General features: G+C 52.0%; 1 protein-coding gene across 1 annotated transcript; it reads right to left on the bottom strand.

The window, feature by feature from the left end:
- Window positions 1-1,584: 1,584 nt before the first annotated feature.
- Window positions 1,585-26,349, bottom strand: LOC129196844 (olfactory receptor 14J1-like; the record flags this gene model as incomplete). The annotated part of the gene is made up of 3 exons (XM_054804815.1): window positions 1,585-1,657; window positions 20,308-20,477; window positions 25,888-26,349. Coding segments are annotated over 3 exons (705 nt in total), but the record flags the coding sequence as incomplete, so codon positions are not given.
- Between the last annotated feature and the right edge of the window lie 270 nt (window positions 26,350-26,619).

The following is a 26,619-nucleotide window of genomic DNA, read 5'->3' as shown; positions in this document are numbered from 1 at the left end:
CTCTTTTTAATAATTGGTGCAATGTTTCCCTTTTTCCAGTCACTGGGGACTTCCCCTGACTGCCATGACTTTTCCAATCTCATGGAGATTGGCTTGGCAACTACTTCAGGACTCTGGGATGCATCTTGTTGGGTCCCACAGACATATGTATGTCCAGGTTCCTCAGGTGGTCTCAAACCAGATCTTCCCTTCCAGTGGGAGGGACTTTGCTCCTCCAGTCCCTGCCTTGAGGCCCATCCTCTTGAAAGGTGTGGCAAGAGAGGTTGCCAGCAAAGACTGAGGCAAAAAATGTTGTTGAGTACCTCAGCCTTCTCCGCATCTGTTGTTGCCAGTTTGCCAGTTATGTTCATCAGCAGGGTGCACTTTCTTTGACCTTCCTTTTCTGGCTGACATACCTATAGAAGCCCTTCTTATTATTCTTTGTGTCCCTTGCCAAGTTCAGCTCTAGCTGCGCCTCGGCCTTCCTGACCCCATCCCTACACAACCAAGCAGCGTCCCTATACTTGTCCCAGGATACCTGTCCCTGCTTCCACTGCCTGTGCCCTTCCTTCTTGCCCTTTAGTCTTGGCTCATCCATGCTGGTCTCTTGCCTTCCTTTCCTGATTTCTTACACCTGGGGATCGAGAGCTCTTGCTCTCTATGGAAAGTGTCTGTAAAGATCTGCCAGCTCTGTTCTGCTCCCTTGTCCCTGAGGGACATTGCCCCAGGGGTCCTATTGACTAACTCCTTGAGCAGCTGGAAGTTTGCTTTCCTAAAATTCAGGGTCTTGACTTTACCCTTCACCTGTCCCATATCCCTCAGGAGGCAAACTCCACCAAGTGCATAATCACTGCAGCCCAGGCTGCCTCCAGTCTTGATGTCTCCAATTAGCTCACTTGCGTTGATGACCAACAGGTCCAGTAACACGTCCCCTCTGGTAGGGCTGTCTATTACCTGTCCTAAGAAGTTATCCTTGATGCACTCCAGGATACTCCTGGATTGCCTACAGCGCGCCATGCTACTTTTACAGGGTGGTTGAAGTCCCCCAGCATGATGAGAGCCTGCGAGAGTGATGCATCCAATCAGCTGTTGGGTAGTCAGGCAGAAGTGACATCAGAAGAACATGCCCATGTCCTGTGCCTACTGCTGTCCTCTCGGGTAGTCCCGCAGAAGTGACTTCACATGCATCGACCCCAGCCATGAGCCTGCTGCAAGCAGAGTCTCACCTGCAGAGACAAAAGGACATCATAATCAACGTCCAAGTGATGATCCTGCTGCTGGCCTATCTGGTATTGAGGCAGAAGTGATGTCATCATGAACATCCAAGCCAAGTGCCTGCTGGCCTTTCAATGTCCTCAGGCAGAAGTGACCTCAGAAGACTCAGCTGTGAGCCTTCTCTGGCCTATCACCTGCAGAGACAGATGTGACCTCACAATCCACACCCAAGTCTTTTCCCTGCTTCTGGCCTGTCAGGTACTCACACGGAAATGACTTCACAGTCACCTTCACAGCCACCTGCCTCTTACTCACCCATGAGATTCTGAGGCACAGATGAATTAATAGTAACTTCCCCACCCACCCCTTGCCTTGTGGCCTACAACCTCATCACACACATGTCATCTCATGTTCATCTTCCAGCTGGTCAATGACCTCACAGTCTCTGCATTCACTCTGCCTCCTGGGGGAAAAACAGCTTAGAGTGAGGGTTAGAGGACAGGTGGAAGGTTGGGGCCTTCAAGGGTGCTAGAGCTCAGGGGTTGCAGGTTTGTGTTGGCAGTTTGGGTTCAGGCAAACTCAAAACTCTGGTGAGAGTTTCTACTTCGTGCTCAGGGTAAGGCTAAGGGTAAGAGGTCCCCCTTTAGGGTTCGGGATCATGGTGAGGCTCAGGGTGAAGGTTTGTGATTCTGCTTAGAGCTTCCCGTAATTGATTTCAGGACTGGTCAGCTTTGTGGGATAGGGGGTTGGGTTAGGGCTAGAGGTGAGGGCCAGGGTTAAGGCTAGCATTTCAAGAGTAGGGACCTCACAGACAACAATCAAGTGCTGTCCCTTTCACATGCGCGTCCTTTGAGCTCCTCACACTCCCTTCTCTCTCTGATGAAACAGGCATCTCGAGCACCTCACAATGCTGCTCCTTCACCAACCAGCTTCCTCCAGCAGAAAGGACATCACAAGCTGCTCTCCAGCAATGTCACCTTTGCCTTCATCTTCCTCTTGCCCCTAACCTCTCACCTCATCTCCGCTCTCACCTGATCTCCCTGGCCTTTCCCTCACAATCCCTGCCCTCCTTCTAGCTCCTGGGAAACATGAGTTAGGCTTAGGAGTGGGGTTCAAGATGGGGGGGACAGGGGCATGGGACAGGATTAAGGACTGGGGTTAGGATTAAGCTTCAGGCATCTGGTGAGGGTTTCAGCTTTGGCATTGGTGCTCAGAGTAGGGCGAAGGATGAGAGCTCCAGGTTAGGCATTAGGGTGAGGGTACAGCAAAGGTTGAGGGTGAGCTGGGCAATGCCAGGTCGGAGGGGCCAGGGTGTGTGGGCACTCTGCGTGCTTCCACCCTCATGGTGACCAGAGGGAAACCTCAGCTGGTGATGACCAAAAGCATCCCCATTGCAATGGGCTGGGGATTAGCGCTGGGCACATGACAGGGCACATCCAAGGGGCTACACGAGACAGGAGGTCTCTGTCTCCTTTCTTTGTCATCCTGAAATCGCTGCCTCTGGTTTTCTGCTCTAATCAGCCCCCAGGGAGCCATGCTTTTCCTGAAGCAGTTTCATCACCCACAGCTCTTGGCAGCCTCTGCTAAACCTCCAGGAATCTTTATTCCTGCCATGGCGCTCCACACTCAGTGCCTTTCCCCTGGGAGCTTGTTAGTGTGCAGCCACTATAATGAGTTTATTCTTGCCTCTCAATTTCTGCACAGTTGCAGGGGGACTTTTAGGAGAGACTGTCTTCTAGGAAGAGTTTTGCTAATGTCAACAAGCACATCATATAACACAAGTCCATTTCCTTCTCAGTCATAACTCCCTAATACTTTCAAGATTGACAAATGATTTTTCATTTGACTGTAAAATGTTCCCACACAACACGCCAGCCCCATTTGCTAGAGATGGGCATGGCATCAGGAGACACAGCCAGCCAGGTAGATGTGACCACAGGAAGATGGGCAGGGAGGTCACTGGAGGCATGAGTTGGTGACAAGGCTCTGGGCAGGACATTTGGCCAAGAATAAGGCAAAGTGGATGCTGAACCTCTGCCAAAAAAAAAAAAAAAAAAAAAAAAAAAAATTGAGAGATTTCTTCACATTTAAAAAGACATGAGTACTTTTTCACCGGCTGAAATGATTGAATATTTCCAAGAAAGCAACTGTTTTTTTTTCCCAAGTCATGCCATAATGATTCTATGATAATGAGATTTTTGGGGATGTGTATTACAATTACTAGAAGAAATAAGGATCCTCCCAAGTACTTGTGGTGTCAGTACTCTGTTACACTGTGCACTGAAACTCACTCATCTTTCAGGTCTTTCCACCTGTCATATTGAAATGGACTGTGTCTAAAGACACCTTTTCAGCAGACTTTCCTTTGCTCTCAGGATTTACTCCTCCCCTTACAACTTTTTACTCAGATCCACTTGAGGAATGTGTTTTATTTTTTATTCAATTTTTCAAATTTAGGACGGTTCCTATTTCTATTTAGAGCCAGTCCTCAGGTTAAATTGGGTGGGAATTGCTGCGAAGGAGCTGTAACATTCAGCTGCAGACTCGGTGCAGAAGCCTGATGTAGGAAAAGAATGCCAGTCCCGAGCGGCCCCTGAGAGAAATGGTGGGGTTGGGGAGGTGCGGAGGAAGGTTGTCCAGGCAGTGTGGGAACTCAGGGAGACAGCTGGAGTGCCCTTTCCACACCTCCTTAGGAGATCCTCTGGTTCAGCATCAATTGGAGAAAGCTGCTGTCACTTCTGTAAACTGAAAAACTAAAAAGCCCTAAAATATCAAAACTCCTTTTTTTATTTAAGTGCTCATTGAATTTTTCCACTTTAAGTAGACTCCTGAAACCTCTCCAATTAGCTGTACAAGTCTGGAAACCCTGAAGAAAATTAATGGAAGGCACATAGCTCGTTAGGGCTTTTTGTGTTTTAATTAGCCCCATGGTATATTTGGTGCTGAGCCCTTGAACTTCAGATACTGTGAGGAGATTGAACCAATCACTCAAGGAGTTAAAATCAGAAGCAAACACCCAAGTATCTTGGAGTGTTAATTGGCCCCAGTGAGGGCCATTGCTGACAAAGCCTCCCCATGGATTTGTTAGAGCAGAAAATTGGAGGCTGTGATTACAGGTAGGCAAAGGCGCTGTGCAGGTGGATCTGATGCTGAGTAACGCCTTGATGTAGTTTATCAAGATGTGTCAGAGCTCTAATATGAACTGGAGTCAAAGGCAGACAAGTGGTACGCCACAATTGATCTCACCAATGCATTGTTCTCAATCCCCTTGGCAGTGGAGCGCAGGCCACAGTTTGTTTTCACCTGGAGGGGCAGCCAGTGCACCCCAGAGGTGGAAACAGAGTCCTACCACTGGCCACGGACTGATCCAGACTGCACTGGAACAGGGTGAGGCTTCAGAACACCTGCAATACGTTGACGACATCATGGTATGGGGCAACACAGCAGAAGAAGTCTTTGAGAAAGGGAAGAAAATAGTCTAAATCCTTCTGATATCTGGTTTCACCATTAAACAAAGTAAGGTCAAAGGACCTGCACAGGAGATCCAATTTTTAGGAATAAAATGGCAAGATGGACACCATCAGATCCCAATGGATGTGATCTAAAGAATAGCAGCCATGTCTCCACTGACCAGCAAAAAGGAGACTCAAGCTTTCTTAGATGTTGTGGGTTTCTGGAGAATGCATATCCGAAATTACAGTCTGGTCTAAGCCCTCTCTATCAAGTGACCCAGAAGAAGAAGGATTTCAAATGGGGCCCTGAACAATGACAAGCCTTTGAACAAATTAAACAAGAAACAGTTTATGCAGTAGCTCTTGGTCAGGACCAGATGTCAAAAACATGCTCTACAGTGCAGCCGGGGAGAACGGCCCTACCTGGAGTCTCTGGCAGAAAGCACCAGGGGAGACTCGAGGTCGACCCCTGGGGTTTTGGAGTCAGGGATACAGAGGATCTGAGGCCCACTACGCTCCGACGGAAGAGGAGATATTGGCAGCCTATGAAGGGGTTCGAGCTGCTTCAGAGGTGATTGGCACTGAAGCACAGCTCCTCCTGGCACCCTGACTGCCAGTGCTGGGCTGGATGTTCAAAGCGAAGGTCCCCTCTACACATCATGCAACTGATGCTACATGGAGTAAGTGGGTTGCATTGACTACACAGCAGGCTCAAAGAGGAATCTCCAGTCACCCAGGAATTCTGGAAGCGATCACGGACTGGACAGTAGATCAAGATTTCGGAATTTCACCAGAGGAGGTGACGTGTGCTGAAGAGGTCTCACCGTATAATAAACTACCAGAAAATGAGAAGCAATCTGCCCTGTTCACTGATGTGTCCTGTCACACTGTGGGAAAGCATCAGAGGTGAAACGTTGCTGTATGGAGTTCCTACATGATGAGTCGCAGAAGTTTCTGAAGGAGGTGAATCGAGCCAGTTTGCAGAGGTGAAAGCCATCCAGCTGGCTTTAGACATTGCTGAACTTCTCGTTCAGCATGTGGCCAACACTCTACCTCGATACTGACTCATGGATGGTGGCCAATGCCCTGTGGGGGTGGTTACAGCAGTGGAAGCAGAGCAACTGGCAACGCAGAGGCAAACCCATCTGGGCTGCCCCACTGTGGCAAGATATTGCTGCCCGGCTAGAGAACCTCATTGGAAAAGCACATCACTTAGATGCCCACGTACCCAAGAGTTGGGCCACTGAGGAACATCAGAACAACCAGCAGGTGGATCAGGTTGCTAAGATTGAAGTGGCTCAGGTGGATCTGCGCTGGCAGCATAAGGGTGAATTATTTATATCTTGGTGGGCCCATGACACCTCAGGCCATCAAGGAAGAGATGCAACATATAGTTGGGTTCATGATTGAGGGGTGGACTTAACCATGGATGCTATTGCAGAGGTCATCCATGAATGTGAAACATGCGCTGCAATCAAGGAAGCCGAACAGCAAAAGCCTGTTTGGTATGGAGGACAATGGCTGAAATATAAATATGAGGAGGCCTGGCAGATTGATTACATCACACTCGTACAAGCCCACCAAGGCAAGCGCTATGTACTTACCATGGTGGGAGCAACCACTGGATGTCTGGAAACATATCACGTGCCCCATGCCAATGCCCAGAACACTATCCTGGGCCTTGAAAAGCAAGTCCTGTGGTGACATGGCACCCCAGAGAGAATTGAGTCAGACAACGGGACTCATTTCTGAAACAACCTCATAGACCCCTGGGCCAAAGAGCATGGTACTGAGTGGGTGTATCACATCCCCTACCATGCACCAGCCTCTGGGAAAACTGAACGATTCAATGGGCTCTTAAAGACTACCTTGAGAGCAATGGGTGGTGGGACCCTCAAATATTGGGATACACATCTAGCAAAGGCCACCCGGTTAGTCAACACTTGGGGATCTGCCAATTGAGCTGGCCCTGCCCAGTCAAAACTCCCACGCCCTGCAGAAGGGGATAAAGTTCCTGTAGTGCACATAAAAAATACACTAGTGAAGACAGTCTGGGTTATCCCTGCGTCAGGCAAAGGCAGACCTTTTCACCCTTCTTGGAAATTGGGACAACATTTGCCAGCTTCCAGTCCACTGGGACCTTTCCAGACTTGTCATGTGGAAACCTGGTACCAAGGGATTGGACCCCTTGTGTGGAATGGCTTTGCTTCACAGCAGAGAAATACTGGGGTGGGTGGCAGGTGGCAACTTAAGGATGAATGAGGTTCCCACCAAGAGAGCAATGGCTGCAGCCCCCAAGGCCAGAGAGAAACGGGCCTGGGCTGTGCAGCCCTGGCAGGAGAGGGGGTTGCTGTCCCCGGTGACTCTGCAGCAGCGTGGGGCCTGTGGCAGAGGTGAAGCCGATCTCCAAGAAGGACAAGCTGCTGCTGACAAAGTCCCTAGGGGAGGACAGTCCAGCCACGCTGTGGACATCATGCGGGGGGCTGACTGGCTAGAGAGCAGCGCTGCAGAGAAGGGCCTTGGGGTCCCAGAGGATGACAAGCTGAGCAGGAGCCAGCAGTGCACCATCGTGGCAAAGGCCATCAGCCACCTCCCCTGGCCCCATGGCAGTTCCCACCGCAGGGTGCTGCTGCAGAGCTCTGGGCACTCACACCAGAGCCCCGGCCCCTCTGAAGGACACAGCAGCTCCTGGGGGGCAGGGAGGCAGTTCAGCCTCCCCATCAGCCCAGGGCTGGTGCTGGCTCTGAGTGCACGAGCAAACAGAGGCCACTCAATCGCTGGCTCTCCTGCATTCATATTCTAGGGGACCCCTAACCCCAACAGCCTTTGCCCCTTCTCTGCCCCCACCAGCCCCACTCCCCAGCACAACACAAGAGTCCTGGCCCTGGGGGTCCTCAGGCAGCTCATGGATCTCTCCACTCTCCCCTCCCCGTGCCCGCTGGTGCCCCACTGACTCCCATGGCACTGTAGAGTCCTTGTTTGTGGATACATCAACTTAGTGCTTTACTTTGGGGGCAATTCTCCTTTAAGGGTGTTCCACTTTGTGTGTCTCCATTCATTCCCACCCCAGGGCACAAGGTGAGTCCCCATCCTCTCCTGACTCCTCCAAACTCGTATCCAGATACACTGCTATATGCCATCGGGCCTGTCATATGTGAAGAAGCCTGAGGATGTAATGGAGAGCTGATGGACCATCTCAACAGCAAATGGACACCTTTAAAACCAGAACTTTTGGGCCAATGGAACCCCATGGTACTGTGAGCTTAACCCCAAACACAGGGAGAACACAAGGAGAACAGACTCTTTAAAAGATCAATTCTTTGGATATTTCACTGGCAGTACTCTAGGGGAAGAGCCCAGGCTTCAGGTACTGCACCAAGAGATCCTCTTGATCTTGAAGGGCTGCGATTGAGCATCTCACATCTGACACAGTGCTGCACAAGGGTCAGACACAACAAAATCAAACCTCCAGACAAGTAATATAAACTAGAAAAGTAAATATAAGCAGGATTTTTTACAAGGGAAAAGTGCTGACTCCTGGTCTAAAATGAACTCTGGGACATGTGCAGAGAAATAGAGACAGGTTATTGTTGGTGAAATAAAAACCATTAAACATGTTTCCATAGCGAATCCTTGAGCTCCTTGTTCCTCATGCTGTAGATGACAGGGTTCACTGCTGGAGGTACCACGGATTACAGAACGGCCACCACCAGGTCCAGGGATGGAGAGGAGATGGAGGGGGGCTTGAAGTAGGCAAATATGGCAGTGCTGATAAACAGGGAGACCACGGCCAGGTGAGGGAGGCACGTGGAAAAGGCTTTGTGCCGTCCCTGCTCAGAGGGGATCCTCAGCACAGCCCTGAAGATCTGCACATAGGACAGAAGAATAAAAACAAAACAACCAAAGAATAAAGAGGAACTAACCACAATAAGCCCAGCTTCCCTGAGATAGTCTGAGTGTAAGCAGGAAAGTTTGAGGATCTGGGGAACTTCACAGAAGAATTGGTCCAGGGCATTGCCGTGGCAGAGCGGTATAGAAAATATATTGGCCGTGTGCAGCACAGCATAGAGAAACCCAGTGCCCCAGGCAGCTGCTGCCATGTGGACACAAGCTCTGCTGCCCAGGAGGGTCCCGTAGTGCAGGGGTTGGCAGATGGCAACGTAGCGGTCGTAGGCCATGACAGTGAGGAGAGAATACTCTGCTGACATCAGAAAGAAATAAAAAAAGACCTGAGAAGCACATCCTGTGTAGGAGATGGCCCTGGTGTCCCAGAGCAAGTTGGCCATGGCTCTGGGCACTGTGGTGGAGATGGAGCCCAGGTCGAGGAGGGAGAGGTTGAGGAGGAAGAAGTACATGGGGGTGTGGAGGTGGTGGTCGCAGGCGATGGCAGTGATGATGAGGCCATTGGCCAGGAGAGCAGCCAGGTAGATGCCCAGGAAGAGCCAGAAGTGCAAGAGCTGCAGCTCCCGTGTGTCTGCGAATGCCAAGAGGAGGAACTCAGTGATGGAGCTGCTGTTGTTGGTCATTTGCTGGTTCTTGATATGGGGCCATTGTCCTAAAAAGGAAAGGACAAGGAAAGCTATGACAGAGTTCTCTGAGGAAAGCCACTCCATTTTTCACAGAAATCCCACCCCATGTCCCCCAATTCCAAGGCATTTCCTCTCTTTGCTTTGTGCTGGCTGAGTGTGCTGTGAGGAGCAGGACCTCTGCCCCTGTGCTGCCAAGGAGTCAGCTCTGCCCTGCTGCAGTGAGTACATGGGAGCTGGTTCTTGGCTTCCCCAATGGTCACAAGGGCTGTCAGATGCAATTCACCCTTGATGGAAATGTTCAATATCTGCACTCACCACTCCAAAGAGACTGGGTGGCAGAAGAGAGGCTGAGCATGTTTGTTGTTGCTCTGTAGTTCTTTTGTTTCCATCATCACATCTGGTGAGTATTAGCTTTAGGGCCAAAGATCCTCTTTTTTACAACTGAAAGGGTGGATTGTTAGAAAAAGAGACGCAAAAGGTCTTGCTCCGTGCTTTTGCTTCTGCTACCTCGAGGTAGAAGATGATGACAGCATATACTGATTAGTGTTTAAAAAAAAAAAAAAAAAAAGGAAGCGCAACTAGGGTTTGATGAAAGCAGGAGAGTCCTATTTCAAAGGACAGATCTTAGAACTGGATCTTAGAACTGGACATGGCCTCTCTCAGACAGAAGCAAAGGAATCTGAGAGGAGACTGGCAACCCACGAGGGATGGCTCAGAAATCCCTGGGATCCTACAGGAGAGCTGTGCCTTTCTCGGGGGCAGCACAGAAGCTCGGTGGGACGGACAAAGAAGACATTCAGGAATCCTGAAGATGGGATGTCCTAAAGGCAGAGTCAGCTCATTGCTCAGCAGACAATGCCCAGCAGACATCTAGAGTGAGGGACCACAAGAGAGCAGCCTGAAGGCAGCCTAGCCCAGGGCTTGGCTGCAGTTTCCTCCCACTCCCTGCCCATGTCTCTGCTGCCTGGAGCTGTCCCTGCCAGGAGCTGGTGCTCTGCCCACACCTCTCCTCCCTGTCCCTGCTCACAGAGCCCATCCCACCCTCTGTGTGCTCAGCTCTGCCCTGCAGACACCTCCTGGTACCAGGGCCCTGCCCAGGGGCACCTCTGTGTTGGCAGGTCTTAAGGAGAAGAGCAGATCAGCCCTGAAGAGACCACAAAGGTGATGTTGATGCTTTCTGTAGGCAGAGGAAAGGGTGAAGTGACTTTATCAGGTGCCTTGAAAAACCTGTTCATCACTCACTGTAATGCTGTAGGAGTCTGACTCTTGTGTAAACCTGACAGCTCCATCACTGTTTCCTCCTACCATCACAGCAGGGAATTGAAAGCACCAACCCTGGGAAGCACCTTCACTCACAGGTACCTTCTTCCTTGATAATCTTATTAAAAAGTTCCCTGTGAAATATCCCGGGGGCGATCTGGAGCTGTAATCAGGGCTCACAAAGACCCCTCTCAAGAGCAGAAGGACCCTGCCCTGCCCTGCCCTGCCCTTCCAGGGGGTCGCTCCTTCCACCCACAGCTTCTCCCTGCAGTGCCCTGGGCAGCTCCCCGGGCAGGCTGAGTGCTGACCCTGGCAGGTGGCAGAGTCCCTGCCCCGGCACACAGCCCCTGGGCTGCAGGGACCCTGCTCTGAAGGACACAACTGGGCACCCCTGGCTGCACACCTGCATTCACAGCCACTCAAACTGTGAGCTGTGGGCTCTGCCAGCTTGAGGAGATGCCTCCAGGAACCGCATCGGCATTGCCCTGCACCCAGAGACTTACCATGTCAAGGGCTCTGAAGATTTCTCCTTCCCTGAGCTCTCAGCAAGCCTCCCATTTCCAACTGCCTTGAAGCTCTCTCTGCCTCGCTGTTCTCCCCTCGGTGCCTGCAGGCAGAGCCCTCAGCCCTGCTGTGCTCTGCAGAGGAGCTGCTCCTGGCCAGAGATGTCTCTCTGCAGCACAGCCCACTTGCCATGAGCTCCTTTATCCCAGGAGACCAGCAGCAGAGGCCCAGCCCAAGGCGGCATGGTAATGACCCCTCTGGTGGGTTTGGGGATGAGTCCATGAAGCTCAGACCCTGAGAGGAAGCTGATGAAACCTCTCCAGAAGTCACAGTCCGATGCAAACTCCACAGTTTCTTGGAGCATTAATGGGTCCCCCTGAGGGCCATCCCTGACAAAGCAACTCTGGGGCTGGTTAGAGCAGGCAAGTGGAGGCAGTGATGACAGGTAGGCAAAGGCAATGGCAAGGTGGCTCTGATGCTGAGTAATCCTGGGTGTGTTTCATCAAGCCAAAGGGCCATGCCCTGGCCCCCAGCCCCTGCGAGGGGAGACCCTGTCCCTCACACGTGTCTCAGGGCTCTTCCTGGGGCAGGGTGTTGTGGGGACGTGCAATGCCAAGTGCAGGACAATGGTACGACACCTCCCAGGCCTTTGAGTGGAGACAAGGAGGCCATGAGGCCCTCGTGCTGTAAGGATTAGGTGTCTCCTGGTAGGCCTTGCTGACCCAGACAACAGCCACAGCCAATGGGAGCAAGACCTCAGCTCTGTTGGGGGCTTTTGAATTTGTCATCTCCCTTGACCATCTCCACCACAGGTTGTCCTATGGTGTCCTATGCCTGCATCTGTTTCCCTGAAGGCTGTGGACATCCACTGTGCTTGCCAACCTTGCTCTCACTTGAGCATCTTCCTACCCTTACTGATATCTCTCCATCCTCAGGGGCTGTGTGTTGAAATACAAAGCTTTTGCTAATCCAGACTCTTTCTGGGTGGCCTCTTGTACCACAGAACTGCACTTGGAGTGATGTTTCGTGTAACTCAACGTGACATGAAATCCTCATGCCCAGTCTCAACTTCCAAAGCTTCCCTTTGTGCCATTATTTCTTTCTTGTGTTGCTTTCCAATGTTGAGAAAAACTCCACCATCTCTGAAACCACACTTCAACCAGTCTCAGGATGGTCTGGGTGGCCATGGTCATCCTAATGCAGACCTGTATGCAGGTGGCCTTGTTCATAGTGAACATGCACCAATGGCTTGTATGGTGTCCCACGTAGCGCCCAGACCCTTCTCCTCAGGGTCACTGCTCAGCCGGTCAGGTGCAAGCCTGCCCTGATGACCGAGGTTACTCTGCCTTCTAATGCAGGACTGGCCACTTCTCCTTGTAACCCTCAAGAGGTTTGTGTTGACTAGCATCTCAAAGTATCTCAGGTCCCTCTGGACTGAAGCTCCATTTGGTCAGCGGTTACTGTTTGTGTGTGGGTGGCTCACCCTGATGGTGGTGGAGTCTCACAAGAGAACAGCATGAGGAGTTGCAGGGCTCTACAGACCCAGGTAGGAATTGCCATGAACACCACCTCCAAAAACACCAAATGAGATTACAAAACCAGCAAAACGAGGGCCAGCAGATGTGTTTGGTTTGTGTGGCAAGGTTTTGGTAGCAGGAGGAGGGGAGGCTACAGGGATGTCTTCCGTGAGAAGATGCCCGTGACAGTAATTAGTGAATGATCTCGCCTTGTCCTTATCTTGACCCCTGAGCCTTTCGTTATATTTTCTCTCCCCTGTCCAGCTGAAGAGGGCAGTGATAGAGCGGCTTTGGTGGGCACCTGACGTCCAGCCAGGGTCAACCCACCACAACTGGGAGCACTGGTGTGGCACTGGGAGCACTGGAGGGAGCCTGTGAGCAGCTCTAGTAGAAATGGAGCCTAGAAATGTAGACTAGAAATGGAGTAGAAATGGAGACTAGAAGCACCGCGGGGAGCCTGGGAGTGGCTCTGGGGGCACTGGGGGGGATCCAGGGAGCCATAGTGGGAGAACTGGGGTGGCACTGGGACCAGTGGGGGAGACAGGGAGCCACCCTGGGTGCACTGAGGTGGCAGTGGCAGAACTGGGAGGGGAGCCAAGGAGCCCCACTGGGAGAACTGAAGAAGCACTGGGAGAAACAAAGAGTGGCACTGGCTGCACTGCAGTGGCACTGGGAGCACTGGGCTGAGGCAGGGAGCCGAACTGGGAGCACTGGGGCAGAACTGGGGGGACTAGGGGGACCGAGGGAATTGCTCTGCAAGTACTGGGGCGGTACTGGGAGCACTGGGGGAAGCCAGTGAATGGCACTGGGAGAACTGGAGTGCAACTAGGAGCACTGCAGGGAGCCTGGGAGCTGGACTGGGAGCACTGGGGTGGCTCTGGGAGAACTGGAGGGAGGGGGGGAGGAGGGCAAAGAGCCCCACCAGGTTCACTGTGAGGAGCCAGGAATCCACACTGGGAGCACTGGAGTGGCAGTGGGAGCCCTGCGGTGAGCTAGGGAGCAGCACCGACAGCACTGGGGTGGCACTGGGAGCACTGGAGCGGCACTGTGATCCACACTGGCAGCACTGGGGCAGAACTGGGAGCACTGGAATGAGCCAGGAAACCACACTGGGAGCACTGGGGCAGATCTAGGAGAACTGGTAGGACCGGGGAGCCACACTGGGAGCACTGGGGAAACACTGGGAGCACTGTGGCTGCACTGGGAGCTCTGGGGTGGCACTGGGAGCTGTACTGAGAGTACTGGGGAGATACTGGGAGAACTTGGAGGAGCCAGTAATCGGCACTGGGAGCACTGGTGTGGAACCGGGAGCACTGCAGGGAGCCAGGGAGCTGCTCTGGGAGTACTGGGGCACCACTGGGAGAACCGGGGCAGCACTCTGATCCTCACTGGCAGCACTGGAGTGTCACTGGGAGGACTTCTCACCTCTGTGCCTGGCAAGATCATGGAGCGGATCCTCCTGGGAACTGTGCTCAGGCACATGGAAAACCAGGAGGTGATTGGTGACAGCCACCATGGCTTCACTAAGGGCAAACCCTGCCTGACAAAGTTGGTGGCCTTCTACGATGGGGTTACAGCGTTGGTGGATAAGGGACGAGTGACCGCCGTCACCTACCTGGACTTGTGCAAGGCATTTGACACTGTCCCACATGACATCCTTGTCTCTAAATTGGAGAGACATGGATTCGATGGAGGGACCACTCGGTGGATAAGGAATTGGCTGGATGGTCGCACTCAAAGACTTGTGGTCAACAGCTCAATGTCCAAGTGCAGACCAGTGACGAGTGGTGTTCCTCAGGGGTTGGTATTTGGACCGGAACTGTTTAACATCTTTGTCAGTGACATGGACAGCTGGATCGAGTGCGCCCTCAGCAAGTTTGCCAACAACACCAAGCTGTGTGGTGTGGTCGACACGGTGGAGGGAAGGGATGTCATCCAGAGGGACCGTGACAGGCTGGAGAGGTGGGCCCGTGCGAACCTCATGAAGCTCAACAAGGCCAAGTGCAAGGTCCTGCACATGGGTCGGGGCAATCCCAAGCACAACTACAGGCTGGGTGCAGAATGGATTGAGAGCAGCCCTGAGGAGAAGGATTTGGGGGTGTTGGTTGATCAAAATCTCAACATGAGCCGGCAATGAGCGCCTGCAGCCCAGAAAGCCAACCATGTCCTGGGCTGCATCAAAAGCAGCGTGACCAGCAGGTCGAGGGAGGGGACTCTGCCACTCTGCTCTGCTCTCATGAGACCCCACCTGCAGTACTGCGTCCAGCTCTGGGGACCCCAGTACAAGAAAGACATGGAGCTGTTGGTGTGAGTCCAGAGGAGGCCAGGAAGATGATCAGAGGGCTGGAGCATGTCTCCTGTGAAGACACAGTGAGAGAGTTGGGGTTGTTTAGTATAGAGAAGAGAAGGTTCTGGGGAGACCTAATTCTTTCTAGGTCTTCCAGTACCTGAATGGGGCCTACAGGAAAACTGGAGAGGGACTGGTTATCAGGGAGTGTCGTGATAGGACAAAGGGGAATTGGGTTTAAGCTAAAAGAGGGTAGATTCACACTAGATGTTTGGAAGAAATTCTTCATTGTGAGGGTGGTGAGGCACTGGAACAGGTTGCCCAGAGAAGCTGTGGATGCCCCATCCCTGGATGGTTTGAAGGCCAGGTTGGATGGAGCTTTGGGCAGCCTGGTCTAGTGGAGGGTGTCCCTGGCCATGGCAGAGGGGCTGGAACTAGATGACCTTTGAGGTCCCTTCCAACCCAAGCCATTCTATGATGATTCTATGATGATTCTAACAGAAGGAGATATTCAGAAAGCTGGTCAAAATCTCCTTTTATGAAGGAAAAAGAAACAAACAAACAAACAACCCCCCCCAACACCAGTTTAGACTTAAACAACAGATGAGCAGAGCTTTAAGTGATGTGGAGGGAAGTGATGCCATCTGTCCCAGGTAAGTTTTTGTACTCCAGTGATAGAACAGAGTGGGGTAAATTCAGTGTTATAATCACAGTTAGTTCCTTGGCAGGTAGAACTGGTGGAGAATTTTTATTGTCATTCCTGTTCTGTCTAGTGAGAGGGTGCATACAGAGTGCGTATAACAGAAAGAATCTCAGAAGATTATGAAAAAGTGAAAGATTTGAAACAGGGAAGAAACATCTGAATAGAATAGAACAGAACAGAACAGAACAGAATAGAACAGAATAGTTCGAGCTGGAAGGGACCATCTATTCCAACTGCAGAACAGGGCTGATATCACTCAAGCCGTTAAAGATCAAAGGGGCTTTGGATTATTGGGTGTGCGGTCACTGGTGTGTACATGTTCTGGCAGGGGCTTTTCCAAAGGCAACCATCACCTCAGCTGATGTACCTCCACTGTGAACTTATCCACAGGTCACTGTCCATTTGACTCCTGTTCACACGGGTGTTTTAGCAAGTTCCCTTGCTGCCCCCGAAGCTACTCGCTGGTGGGAGCAGAGTGGAGAAAAGAAGAGATGAGATGCCCTGCAGGACTTCATGCTTACAAAGAAGGAAGAGCTGGTCAGAGATGTAACAGTCAGGGGTGAGAAAGTAGAGTGTAGGATCCTGAGAGAAGGGAAGAAGGCCAAGAGCAGGACTTGAGGAGAGCAGAAGCTGACCTCCTGGCCGCCATGCTTGGAAGAATCCCATGGGATATGGCCCTGCAGAGAAGAGAGGTGCAGAGAGCTGTTTGATGCGCCTAATGCAGAAAGTCAAGAAAAGGTGGCCAGAGGAAGGCATGGATGAGAAAGGAGCTGCTGACGAAAAACCAGGCATGCAGAGGAAGCACAGAGAAGGTGGAAGGTGGCTGCCTTCCAGCCTCAATGGTGCTGTGCTGCTGGGCTGGAGAGAATCATTTGTACGTGAGTGTCTGTCTGTACATGGGGGAACTGGGGAGCTGAGGTGATCCTGGGGCCAGCTCCTCTATAGACGGAAGGTCTAAGACCAGCTCCTGGAGGGATCCATGTTGTCTGTGTGTCTACACGGCTATACATTTTCCTCTAATATCACCATGCGTACAAACAGCCCCACCCTCCTTTCTCCTTTCTCCACTGACCCTGGTTTGGCTTGCTCTGTACCCTCCTTTGGTGTTTTGCAGACTCTCTTCATGGCAATTCCTACCTGGGTCTGTAGAGATCTGCAGCTCCTCATGCTGTTCTCTTGTGAGACTACACCACCATCAGGGTGAGCCACCCGCACACAAACAGTAACCGCTGACCAAATGGAGCTTCAGTCCAGAGGGACCTGGAGAAACTCGGGGATTTGGCCAAAAGAAACCTCGTGACGTTGACAAGGAGAATTGGCCAGTCTGGCCTCAGGGAGAAGAACCAACGTGTACATCAGGGCCAGCTGGGACCTGCTGTGCTGAGGAGGGACTCTGAGGAGAAGGGCCTGGCAACTGCAAGGGACACCATCCGAGCCAGGGGTTTCTGCTCACTGTGAAGAAGGCCAGTTGCATACGGGGCTGCGTTAGGATGAGCATGGTCACCCAGAGCAGGGCAGTTCTTCTGGCCCTTGACACCGCACTGGTAGGGACCCCCACACATGGCTTTGTCCCAGTTCTCGGCTCCCTCTTTTGCTGGAGCTGGGAGGAGCTGGAGAGTGGCCAGAGGAGATGTGGCCAGGTGGAGTTTGGGGCCTTAAGCAGATGGGCTGTGTGGAGGGGCTGAGAGACCTGGGCTTCTTTGACCCCTTTGCCCAGTGGTGGGGAGGCTCAGGGCAGTCTAGGAGTAGCCTGAGACTGCTTGAAAGGTGGTTTCAGAGATGGTGGAGCTTTTCTGAAAAGTGGTAATATCATGAGAAAGACAAGATGCCACCAAGTGCATCTTGGGAGGTTGAGATGGGACACGAGGAGAAAGAAATGTCCCTGCAAGTGCAGTTCTGTGGTACAAGAGGCCACCCAGCAAGAGTCTGGATTAGCCAGAGCTTTGCCTTTCAATGAAGAGTCTGTGAGGATGGAGAGATATCAGTAAGGGTGGGAAGACACTCCTGGAAAAGCAGGCTGGGTGTCCAGAGCCTGCAGGGAAAGAGGTGCAGGTGTGGGACACCGTAGGACATGCTGTGGTGGAGACATCTGGGGGCAGTGGCAAGGCTGAAAGCCCCCAACACAGCCAGGACCCATGGACTTATGTGTGTCTGGTTTGTTTAACTGGTCCCTACCCTGAGACTCCTGCACCAAGCGTTAAGTCTTCCTTCCTCCAGATTCCCCTCTGGTCTCAGGGCCCTGGGATGCCTGATGGCTACTTTTTGCAGTGAAGACTAAGATGAGGAAAGCACTGAGTGTCTTGGGCTTTTCCATATCCTTTGTCATCAGGGCCTGTGGCCCATGTATCAGTGGGCCCACATTTTCCCTAGTCTTGCGTCTGTTCTCTCTGTACCTGTAGAAGCCTTTTCTTGTTTTTCTTCAGGTCCCTGACCAGATGTCATTGCTTTAACCCAGCCGGCAGCTGAGCACCTCACAGCAGCTCGCTCGCTCCCCCACAGCAGGATGTGGGAAAGAATTGGAAGTGTCAACGTAAAAACTCATGGGTTGAGATAAAGACATTTTAATAGGTAAAGCAAAAGCCACACGTGCAAGCAAAGCAAGACAAGGAATTCATTCCCCACTTCCCATCAGCAGGCAGGTGTTCAGCCATCTCCAGGAAAGCAGGACTCCATCATGCGTAACGGTGACTTGGGAAGACAAACGCCATCACTCCAAATGCATCTCTGCATGCTTAGGAAGTTGTCACTCATGTCCTCCAGAAGCCTTCTGGATGGCTTGTGCCCTGCTATGTTGCCCCTCAGGCAACTACCAAGGTGGTTCCATTCCCCCATGAGGACCAGCGTGTGAGAACATGAGGCTTCTTCCAGTGGTCTGAGGAAGGCCTTGTCCACTTCTTCCTGTTCAAGCACTCAATAGCAGCCACCCACTAAAAGGTCACTCATGTTGGTCTGCCTGCTAATCCTGACCCATAAGCTCTCGACTGGCTCATCATTTATCCCAAGGCAGAGCTCCATGCCTTCCCACTGTTCTCTCACTTAAAGGGGAACTTCTTCTCTGCAAAAAGCTGTCCTGGTCATTCTGAAGAGGTGTCATTCACCCTCCCTCCCTCCTAGCACTCCAGCTGTGTGAGGTATCCCAGAATGTCTCTTTTCCCAATGGGATCACAGCTCCATAACTGCCCACAAACTTCTAATTCCTCTTCTTGGTTCCCCACGCTGTGCTCATTAGTGCACAGGCACTTCAGAGAGGTGCCCAGCCGTGCTGATTGTCCAGAAAGGGAATGAGATCGTTCACCACAAGGCTGTCCCAATGCCACTGTCTGACTTGGGTGCATTCGCTTGAGGTGATTCCACTCCAGCCCTGATTTCCTGATGGTTATCTTCCTTTTGTTCACATAACAAACACTTTGCTGGCCTATTCCATCCATCACTGCCTCACATGACTGTTGGCTATTCTCACTGCTCCAACGTTCCCAGTTTAAAGGTCTTCTTACCAGGTTTGCCAGTTGTGGTGGGTTGACCCTGGCTGGGGGCCAGGTGCCCACCAGAGCCGCTCGATCACTCCCCTCTTCAGTAAGGCAGGGAGGGGAGAAAGGAGGATGGAAAAAACAACCCCAAACTCGTGGGTCGAGATAAAGGTAGTTTAATGTAGCTAAAGCAAAAAGCCGCGCGCGGAAGCAAAGCAAAAAGCAAAAGATTATTCTCTACTTCCCATCAGCAGGCGATGTCCGGCCACTTCCTGGGAAGTAGGGCTTCAGTATGCGTACCCCTTACTCCGGAAGACAAACATTGTTAAAAAAAACCCAAACAGCGAATGCCCCTGCTCTGTTCTTCCCCCTATTCTCAGTTTCTAATTGCTGAGCAGATGTCACATGGTATGGAATATCCCTTTGGTCAGTTTGGGTCAGCTGCCCTGGCTGTGTCCCCTCCCAAGATCTTGCCTACCCCCAGCCTGCTGCTGGGGAAAAAGAAATGTTGGAAAGACAGCCTTGATGTGTGCTGGCACTGCTCAGTAGTAGCCAAAACACTGGTGTGTTATCAACAGTTTGCTAGCTACCAATACACAGCTGTCGTGGTTTTACCCCAGCCGGCAGCTAAGCACCACGCAGCCGCTTACTCGCTCCCCCCCATCTGGATGGGGGAGAGAATTGGAAAAGTTAAAGTGAGAAAACTCGTGGGTTGAAATAAAGACCTTTTAATAGGTAAAGCAAAAGCCGCGTGCACAAGCAAAGCAAAGCAAGGAATTCATTCCCCACTTCCCATGGGCAGGCAGGTGTTCAGCCATCTCCAGGAAAGCAGGGCTCTGTCACGCGTAACGGTTACTTGGGAAGACAAACGCCATTGCTCCGAACGCCGCCGCCCCCCCCTTCTCTTCCCCCAAGCTCCTTATAAACTGAGCATGATGTCATATGGTATGGAATATCCCTTTGGTCAGTTTGGGTCACCTGTCCTGTCTGTGTCTCCTCCCAACTTCTTGTGCACCCCCAGCCATCCCGCTGGCAGGGCAGTGCAAGAAGCAGAAAAGGCCTTGGCCCCGTGTAAACGCACAATAAGTCCATAGAACAAAAACATCTCTGTATTATCAACACTATCTCCAGCACAAATCCAAAACATATCCCCACACTAGCTACCTTGAAGAAAATCAACCCTCTCAGCTAAAACCAGGACAACAGCACAGCACCATGAGGGCTGCTGTGGGGAGAATTAACTCCATCTCAGCCAGACCCAATACACCAGTCTGTTAGCAAAGATAATTTTACCCCACTTCATCAGGGGATAAATCTCCCCATCTAGTCCAAGCAGGTGCTGATCCTCAGTGAGGGTCTCGTGGTCATGGAAACTAAACCCCTGTTGTTGATACCAGCTCTGCAACCAACCGTTGACCAACAGGATACGTCCAGGCCTCAGGTTCCTCATCCTGACTGGCAGGATCAAGGAGAACACCACCTGGACCACCAAGCCCTTGACCATCACCCCCAGAGCCATGTAGCCATGCTCAATACTTTCCCAGTTTGGATGCATCATTGGTTCCTACATGGAAGAGCAGCAGGGGGTAATAGTCCAAAGGCCAGAAAAGCTTCATCAGCCTCTCAGCAATGCACCTTTTGATCAAGGTCGATGGACAGAGTTTGTTAGAAGCTTCTGGATGTTACAAGCAGATTGCTGGGAGTGAAGGAATCCTGTGACTCTCCTGACCTGGCAGCAAAAGGCACCCGCAGCTTCCTCAGAGAGTTCCAGGAGGCCCCCAATGATCTCAGACAAAATCTCCAGGAAACGTTTTCAGGACACTCTTGAAGAAAGCCCTGAGGAACATGGTGGGAATTTACTGTTCATCCTGAAGTGAGTGGGAGGTTGGTCTGGAGTACCCGCAAGGTCCCTTCTGGCCTGAATGCCTTGGTGTTTCTGTTGCTTCTGGTTGTAGCTTCTGTGAATCTTGATTTCCTTCTTGTGATTCTTAAATTGCTCCTGTGGGGGGGGGGGGGGGTGAGCACCAAGCATGGCATCCCCAGAGCCAGCCTCTCCTAGTGATGTAATGTTGTCTTGTGAGCCTGAAACATTTTAACTTCAAAGTTCAATTGTGAATGACGGCTTGTTCAGGTTGGGCTCTCCTCAGAGCCTGCAACGTCTGTGCATAACATCATGATGACATGCACAAGTGAGAGTGACCGATGTAGGAAGGCAGGTAGGTGATGATATTCTCACAACCCTGAAGTCCTTTGCAGATGCAAGAGAATCCAGCAGGACTGCAGGGACTGACACATCTCCAGCATGCATGTCTAAGGTCAATTTTCTTACTCTGGGAGGGTGAGGCAGCTGGGTTTGTTCGGTCAGGAGAAAAGGTGGCTTTGGGGAGACCATAGAGAGCCTTCAGACACCAACCAGGAAGGAATCAGGCAGAGACAGGTGCTTCACTGTTGTGAATGCATGATGGGAGCATGGGGGCCAATGAGCGATGAGAAGGTTTCCCAGGGAGTTGGTGCTATCTCTGTCTTTTGAAGGTTTCAGGTCCAACATGAGTGCACTCTTAGCAGATGTGCAGGTGACACCAAGCTGTGTGGTGCATTTGACATGCCTGAGGGATGGGATGCCATTCAGAGGGACCTGGACAAGCTGGAGAAGTGGATCCATGTGATCCTCATGAAATTCAGCAAGGCCAAATACAAGGTCCGACACCTGGGTCAGGCAGCCCCTGGTATCAATATCTTCTGGGCGATGAAGGGATTGAGAGCAGCCCTGTGCAGCAGGACGTGAGGGTACTGGTTGATGAAAACTGACATGAGCTGTCAGTGTGCACTTGCAGCCCAGCAATCCAACTGTATCCTGGGCTGCATCAAAAGAACCATGGCCAGCAGGTCAAGGGAGATGATTCTGCCCCTCTGCTCTGGTGAGAGCCCACGTAGAGTACTGTGTTCAGCTCTGCCGTCCTCAGTACAAGAAAGACATGGAGCTGTTGGAGTGAGTCCAGAGGACATCATAAAGATAATCAGAGGGCTGGAACACCTCTCCTGTGAAGACAGGCTGAGAGAGTTGGGGTTGTTCAGCCTGGAGAAGAGAAGGCTCTGAGGAGACCTTATTGCAGCCTTCCAGTACCTAAAGGTGGCCTAAAGGAAGGCTTGAGAGGGACTGTTTCCCAGGGAGTGTAGTGGTAGGACAAGGGGTAATGTGTTTAAACTAAAAGAGGGTAGATATGAGGAAGAAATTCTTCCCTGTGAGGGTGGTGAGGCACTGGCACAGGTTGCCCAGAGAAGCTGTGGATGCCCCATCCCTGGAAGTCTTCAAGGCCAGGTTGGATGGGGCTTCGGGAAACGAGGCCTAGTGAAGGGCGTCTGATCTTTGAGGTCCCTTCCAACTCAAATCATTCTATGATTCTATGCTTCTATGAAAACACTCTCCCGCACTGTATGCCACGGCCAAGCTGCACCTAGTAATGTCCACCTTCCACAAGGCATAGTCATACAAGAAATGATTTAGACAGCTAGGAAAGGAGAGATGAATTACAATTCAGGAGTTGAATAAAGAGATAATAAGACCTCTGAAAGAAAGGGCAAGTTTCTAACTGCCTGAAGCTCAAAGCAGCCACCGGATGGTTGGGAGGAATCTGAATGACCAAAAAGCAAGGGGAGGGGGAAGCCTGGAGAGCCATGGGAAGGGCCTATGTCCACTTACTTTGAGGAAAAGATGCCCTTAGACACGGTCCTTTAACCAGGAGAGGTGCAACACCCGGAAGGGGAGGGAGGTTAAACACACAGTGAAATAGAGTAGTGGTAAGGCAAGAATGAGCAAAGATCAGTATTTCTTCTCCCATGATTAATGCAATTCTTGGAAATCCCCATTGCGGGCATGGTGGGGAAACATTGTCATTTCATGAAAAGTACTCAAATGTTTCAGCTGCTAAAAATGTGCTGACATCTCTTTGAATGTCTAAACCCGTTGTTCACCTTTCCAGGCAGATCTCAGCTGTCTGACCAAAACCACCCATGGCCACTTGTAGGGGCCCCAGCGTAGCTGAGGGGCTTGCCTGGGACTGGCAGCTGTCAGAGAGGAGCTGTGGGAGAGCAGAGCCCCTGGGGAGCTGCAGGTGGAGGCTGGGCAAGGGGTCCCAGGGCATCGACACTGGCACCGAGCTTCTGTGTCCCTGAGACTGAAGGCATTCGTGTCCTACAAGTAACCCCAGTTCTGGAAAACAAGTTCCTTTGCAAAAAAGGAAAAAGAACACCAAATCCCATGAAAGACCAGAATATTAGAAGGAAAGACAAAAAAGTATGAAGAATTGTAAAACCTGAAAAGTGTGTTGACACATTTTCTTTTCTTTAGATTATTTCCTTCTTCATTTCTTTTTTTTATTTCATTTAATATATTAATTAGCATGTGTGAAGCTATAGCATTAAAAAAAAAAAAAAAAGTGTCTTGCACAGAGCCCCATGCCCACCCCCAAAACCTTCCTTGCCAGGACTGTTTATGTGTTGTGGATGAGTAGAATGCACCTCACTCAGAGAAGCAGCAATAAGCTGTCTTGAGGTAAAATGATAATTTGACAGAGTTCCATAAGTTGGCTGGAATTTAACAAAGTGGATTCAACAGTGGTTTGACAAGGTTCAGCAGGTTTGGCCCTGTGAGGTGCCAACACCTGAGCTGTCTGTCCTCATGCACTCCTCATGCACATGGGGTGTTCAGAGACACGAGTCCTTCCCTTGCAGACGCAGAGGCAGTGCATGGCAGCAGTCACAGTGTCTCGCTGGGCTCCTGTTGCCACGTCAGGAGGCTGGGAGGCACCTCAGCCCTGCGCTGTATCGCCCTGCTCTGCACTCGCCTGAGGTGCCCCAAGGCAGGAGGAATGGACACGGGGACCTGGGTTCAAGGAAGCCCACCCCAGTGCTGCATGCAGGTGGTTTCCCAGGGGATGTTACTCTCTAAGTCAAGTGACCTGGGGACACTGTGTGTCCCACGCACCTTCATGGTGTCCCCAGGAACAGCTGTGGGCATTTGTGCTCACTCAGGTTCCTCCCACCACACGCACACCATGTGCATGCTTACGACTCGTCTGTACGATGCCAAGATGGACTTGTGACCTGGTCACTCGGTGTCCCTCCGTGGAGGCACAAACAACCCCTCTGAGCTGGGGTGGGAGGCCAGTGCTGGCAATGGTGGTTGTTCTTGGCTGCTGTGTGACGATGACCGCGGGGCAGCTCTCCCGGGGTGCCCAGCACACATGGGCACAGAGCAGGTCCTGCTCTGCTGGTGCTTCATGGCTCTGCCAGGAGGCCTGGCTGTGTGAGGACACTGCTGTCTGCCCCCACCCTGCACACTCACACAGCTGAGGTGGACACCGGTGTTTCCCTCTCGCTGGCACTTCCCAGCCCAGACATCCCAGCCCCTTCCCAGCTCTCACCACTCCCCTGCCCCTCCCCAGGTGAGCAGAGCATCCCAGTCTGTGCTGGTCCCTCAGCAGGAAATGGAGAAGATGGAGGCGAGTGACAGTGTCTCTCTGGCTGGCATGCTGAGGAGATCTCCACGCCAGGCAGCCTGCAGCCCCCCTGCCAGTCCCGCTCCCCAGGACAGCACAGAGTCCTGGCCCTGGGGCTCCTCTGGCAGCTCCCGCTGCCCCAGTGGCAGGGCAGCCTGCCCCAAGCTGGCACCTGCAGCCAAGGCTTTCTCTTTCCATGTCTGCCCTGCACACACATGGTGCCCTGCTCTTCTCCCAGGACATCCCATCTCCCCACAGAGCCTTTCGACAAGGTGGGCACATCTGTGCTGGCCTGGACAGCCATTCCTACACCCCCTGCCCATGCTCTCCACAGCCCTTGAGCTGGTGGAGCTGCTCTGCAGAGCAAGTGGGCTGTGGGGCCTGGGGTCACAGGGGGACTCTGCAAGGGACGTGCTGGTCAGGCTGGGAGGCAGACCCAGCTCAGGGACATCACTGCCACTGACTGCCTCCCACAGAGGCTCTTATGTGGCCATGGAGGCTGCTCAGAGGTGACCTGCCTTATTGCCAATGCCATGAGATGTGTTTGGGTGCTGCACCGCATCCAGTCTATGGAAGTCCACTGATGGTAAAACGAACCACTCACCAGGCTCCTTTCCCTGTGCCTGCTGTGTCCCCTGGGCTTGCAGAACCCTCACTTGCTGGTTCACACCCACATTTAGCACTTGATCGCTGGGTCACTTCACCTTGCACGGGCTCGTGCTCAGTGGGCTCCATTCCCTGCTGACCTCCTGGCACGTGCTGTCCCTGCAGATCCCCTGGGCTCTCCTGGCAGCTCCTGATTCCTTCCAGAAAAACACTCCTCTGCTGTCAGCCCTACCACAGGCTGTCGAGCCCCAGGCAGCTTAGTTGGAGTCCATTCAGCATCTGTGTGGGTGCTCTCCACCCACAAGGAACACCTGAGCCATTCCTCAGTCCCTGGAAGAGCACACTGGGACCCTCATCTCATCCCTCTGCGCCCATGGAGAAACAAGCAAAGCAACAGTTTTCTTTAGAGTCTCTTCCTTGGGCATGTTCTTGAGAGAAACACTGGGCTCTGTACACAGGAACTGCCTCTGCAGCTCCAGAGAAGGTCTTGGGGGATAAAATCTCAGTCAGAAATGTCACTGCAGCGTCCTTTTTGATGTTGCAATACACAGAGTGTATGGAAATTCATTTACCCTGCTTCCGGGTAAAAACCAGACAGGTAGATAATGAATTAGCAATGGTATGAATAATGAAAATTCTTTGCGGACAACATTATTACAAGTGAAAAAAAGAAAAATAAAATAAATCAACAATGACATGAAGAGCGACAAAACACATCAAAGGAGACTGGGCCTGCCATGAATTCTGTTACAAGTGATATGTTGAAGGACATGTGCAGTATATTGCTTCTAAAAACCATCTAGTCATCAGTTTCCAAACTGCACCCTTGAGCTCCTGGTTCCTCATGCTGTAGATGAGGGGGTTCACTGCTGGAGGAACCACCGAGTACAGAACTGCCACCACCAGGTCCAGGGATGGGGAGGAGATGGAGGGGGGCTTCAGGTGAGCAAATACGGCAGTGCTGATAAACAGGGAGACCACGGCCAGGTGAGGGAGGCACGTGGAAAAGGCTTTGTGCCGTCCCTGCTCAGAGGGGATCCTCAGCACAGCCCTGAAGATCTGCACATAGGACACCACAATGAAAATGAAACAAACAAATGCTACACAGACACTAACCACAAGCAGTCCAGCCTCCCTGAGGTAGGAGTCTGAGCAGGAGAGCTTGAGGATCCGGGGAACTTCACAGAAGAACTGGTCCACAGCATTGCCCTGGCAGAGTGGTATAGAAAATGTATTGGCCGTGTGCAGCACAGCATTGAGAAACCCACTGCCCCAGGCAGCTGCTGCCATGTGGACACAAGCTCTGCTGCCCAGAAGGGTCCCGTAGTGCAGAGGTTGGCAGATGGCAATGTAGCGGTCATAAGACATGATAGTGAGAAGATAAAACTCTGCTGACATCAGAAGGAAAAAGAGAAAGACCTGTGCAGCACATCCTGTGTAGGAGATGGCCCTGGTGTCCCAGAGCGAGTTGGCCATGGCTTTGGGTACAGTGGTGGAGATGCAGCCCAGGTCGAGGAGGGAGAGGTTGAGGAGGAAGAAGTACATGGGGGTGTGCCCAAGGGGCATCTCCATGCTCCTTGAGAAGTGCCATGGCAAATGTCC

This window comes from Grus americana, chromosome 27 (assembly GCF_028858705.1).
Source record: "Grus americana isolate bGruAme1 chromosome 27, bGruAme1.mat, whole genome shotgun sequence".
In the NCBI taxonomy this organism is placed as follows: domain Eukaryota; kingdom Metazoa; phylum Chordata; class Aves; order Gruiformes; family Gruidae; genus Grus; species Grus americana.
The sequence above is the reverse complement of the archived record's forward strand: the minus strand, read 5'-3'. Positions and strand labels throughout refer to the sequence as shown.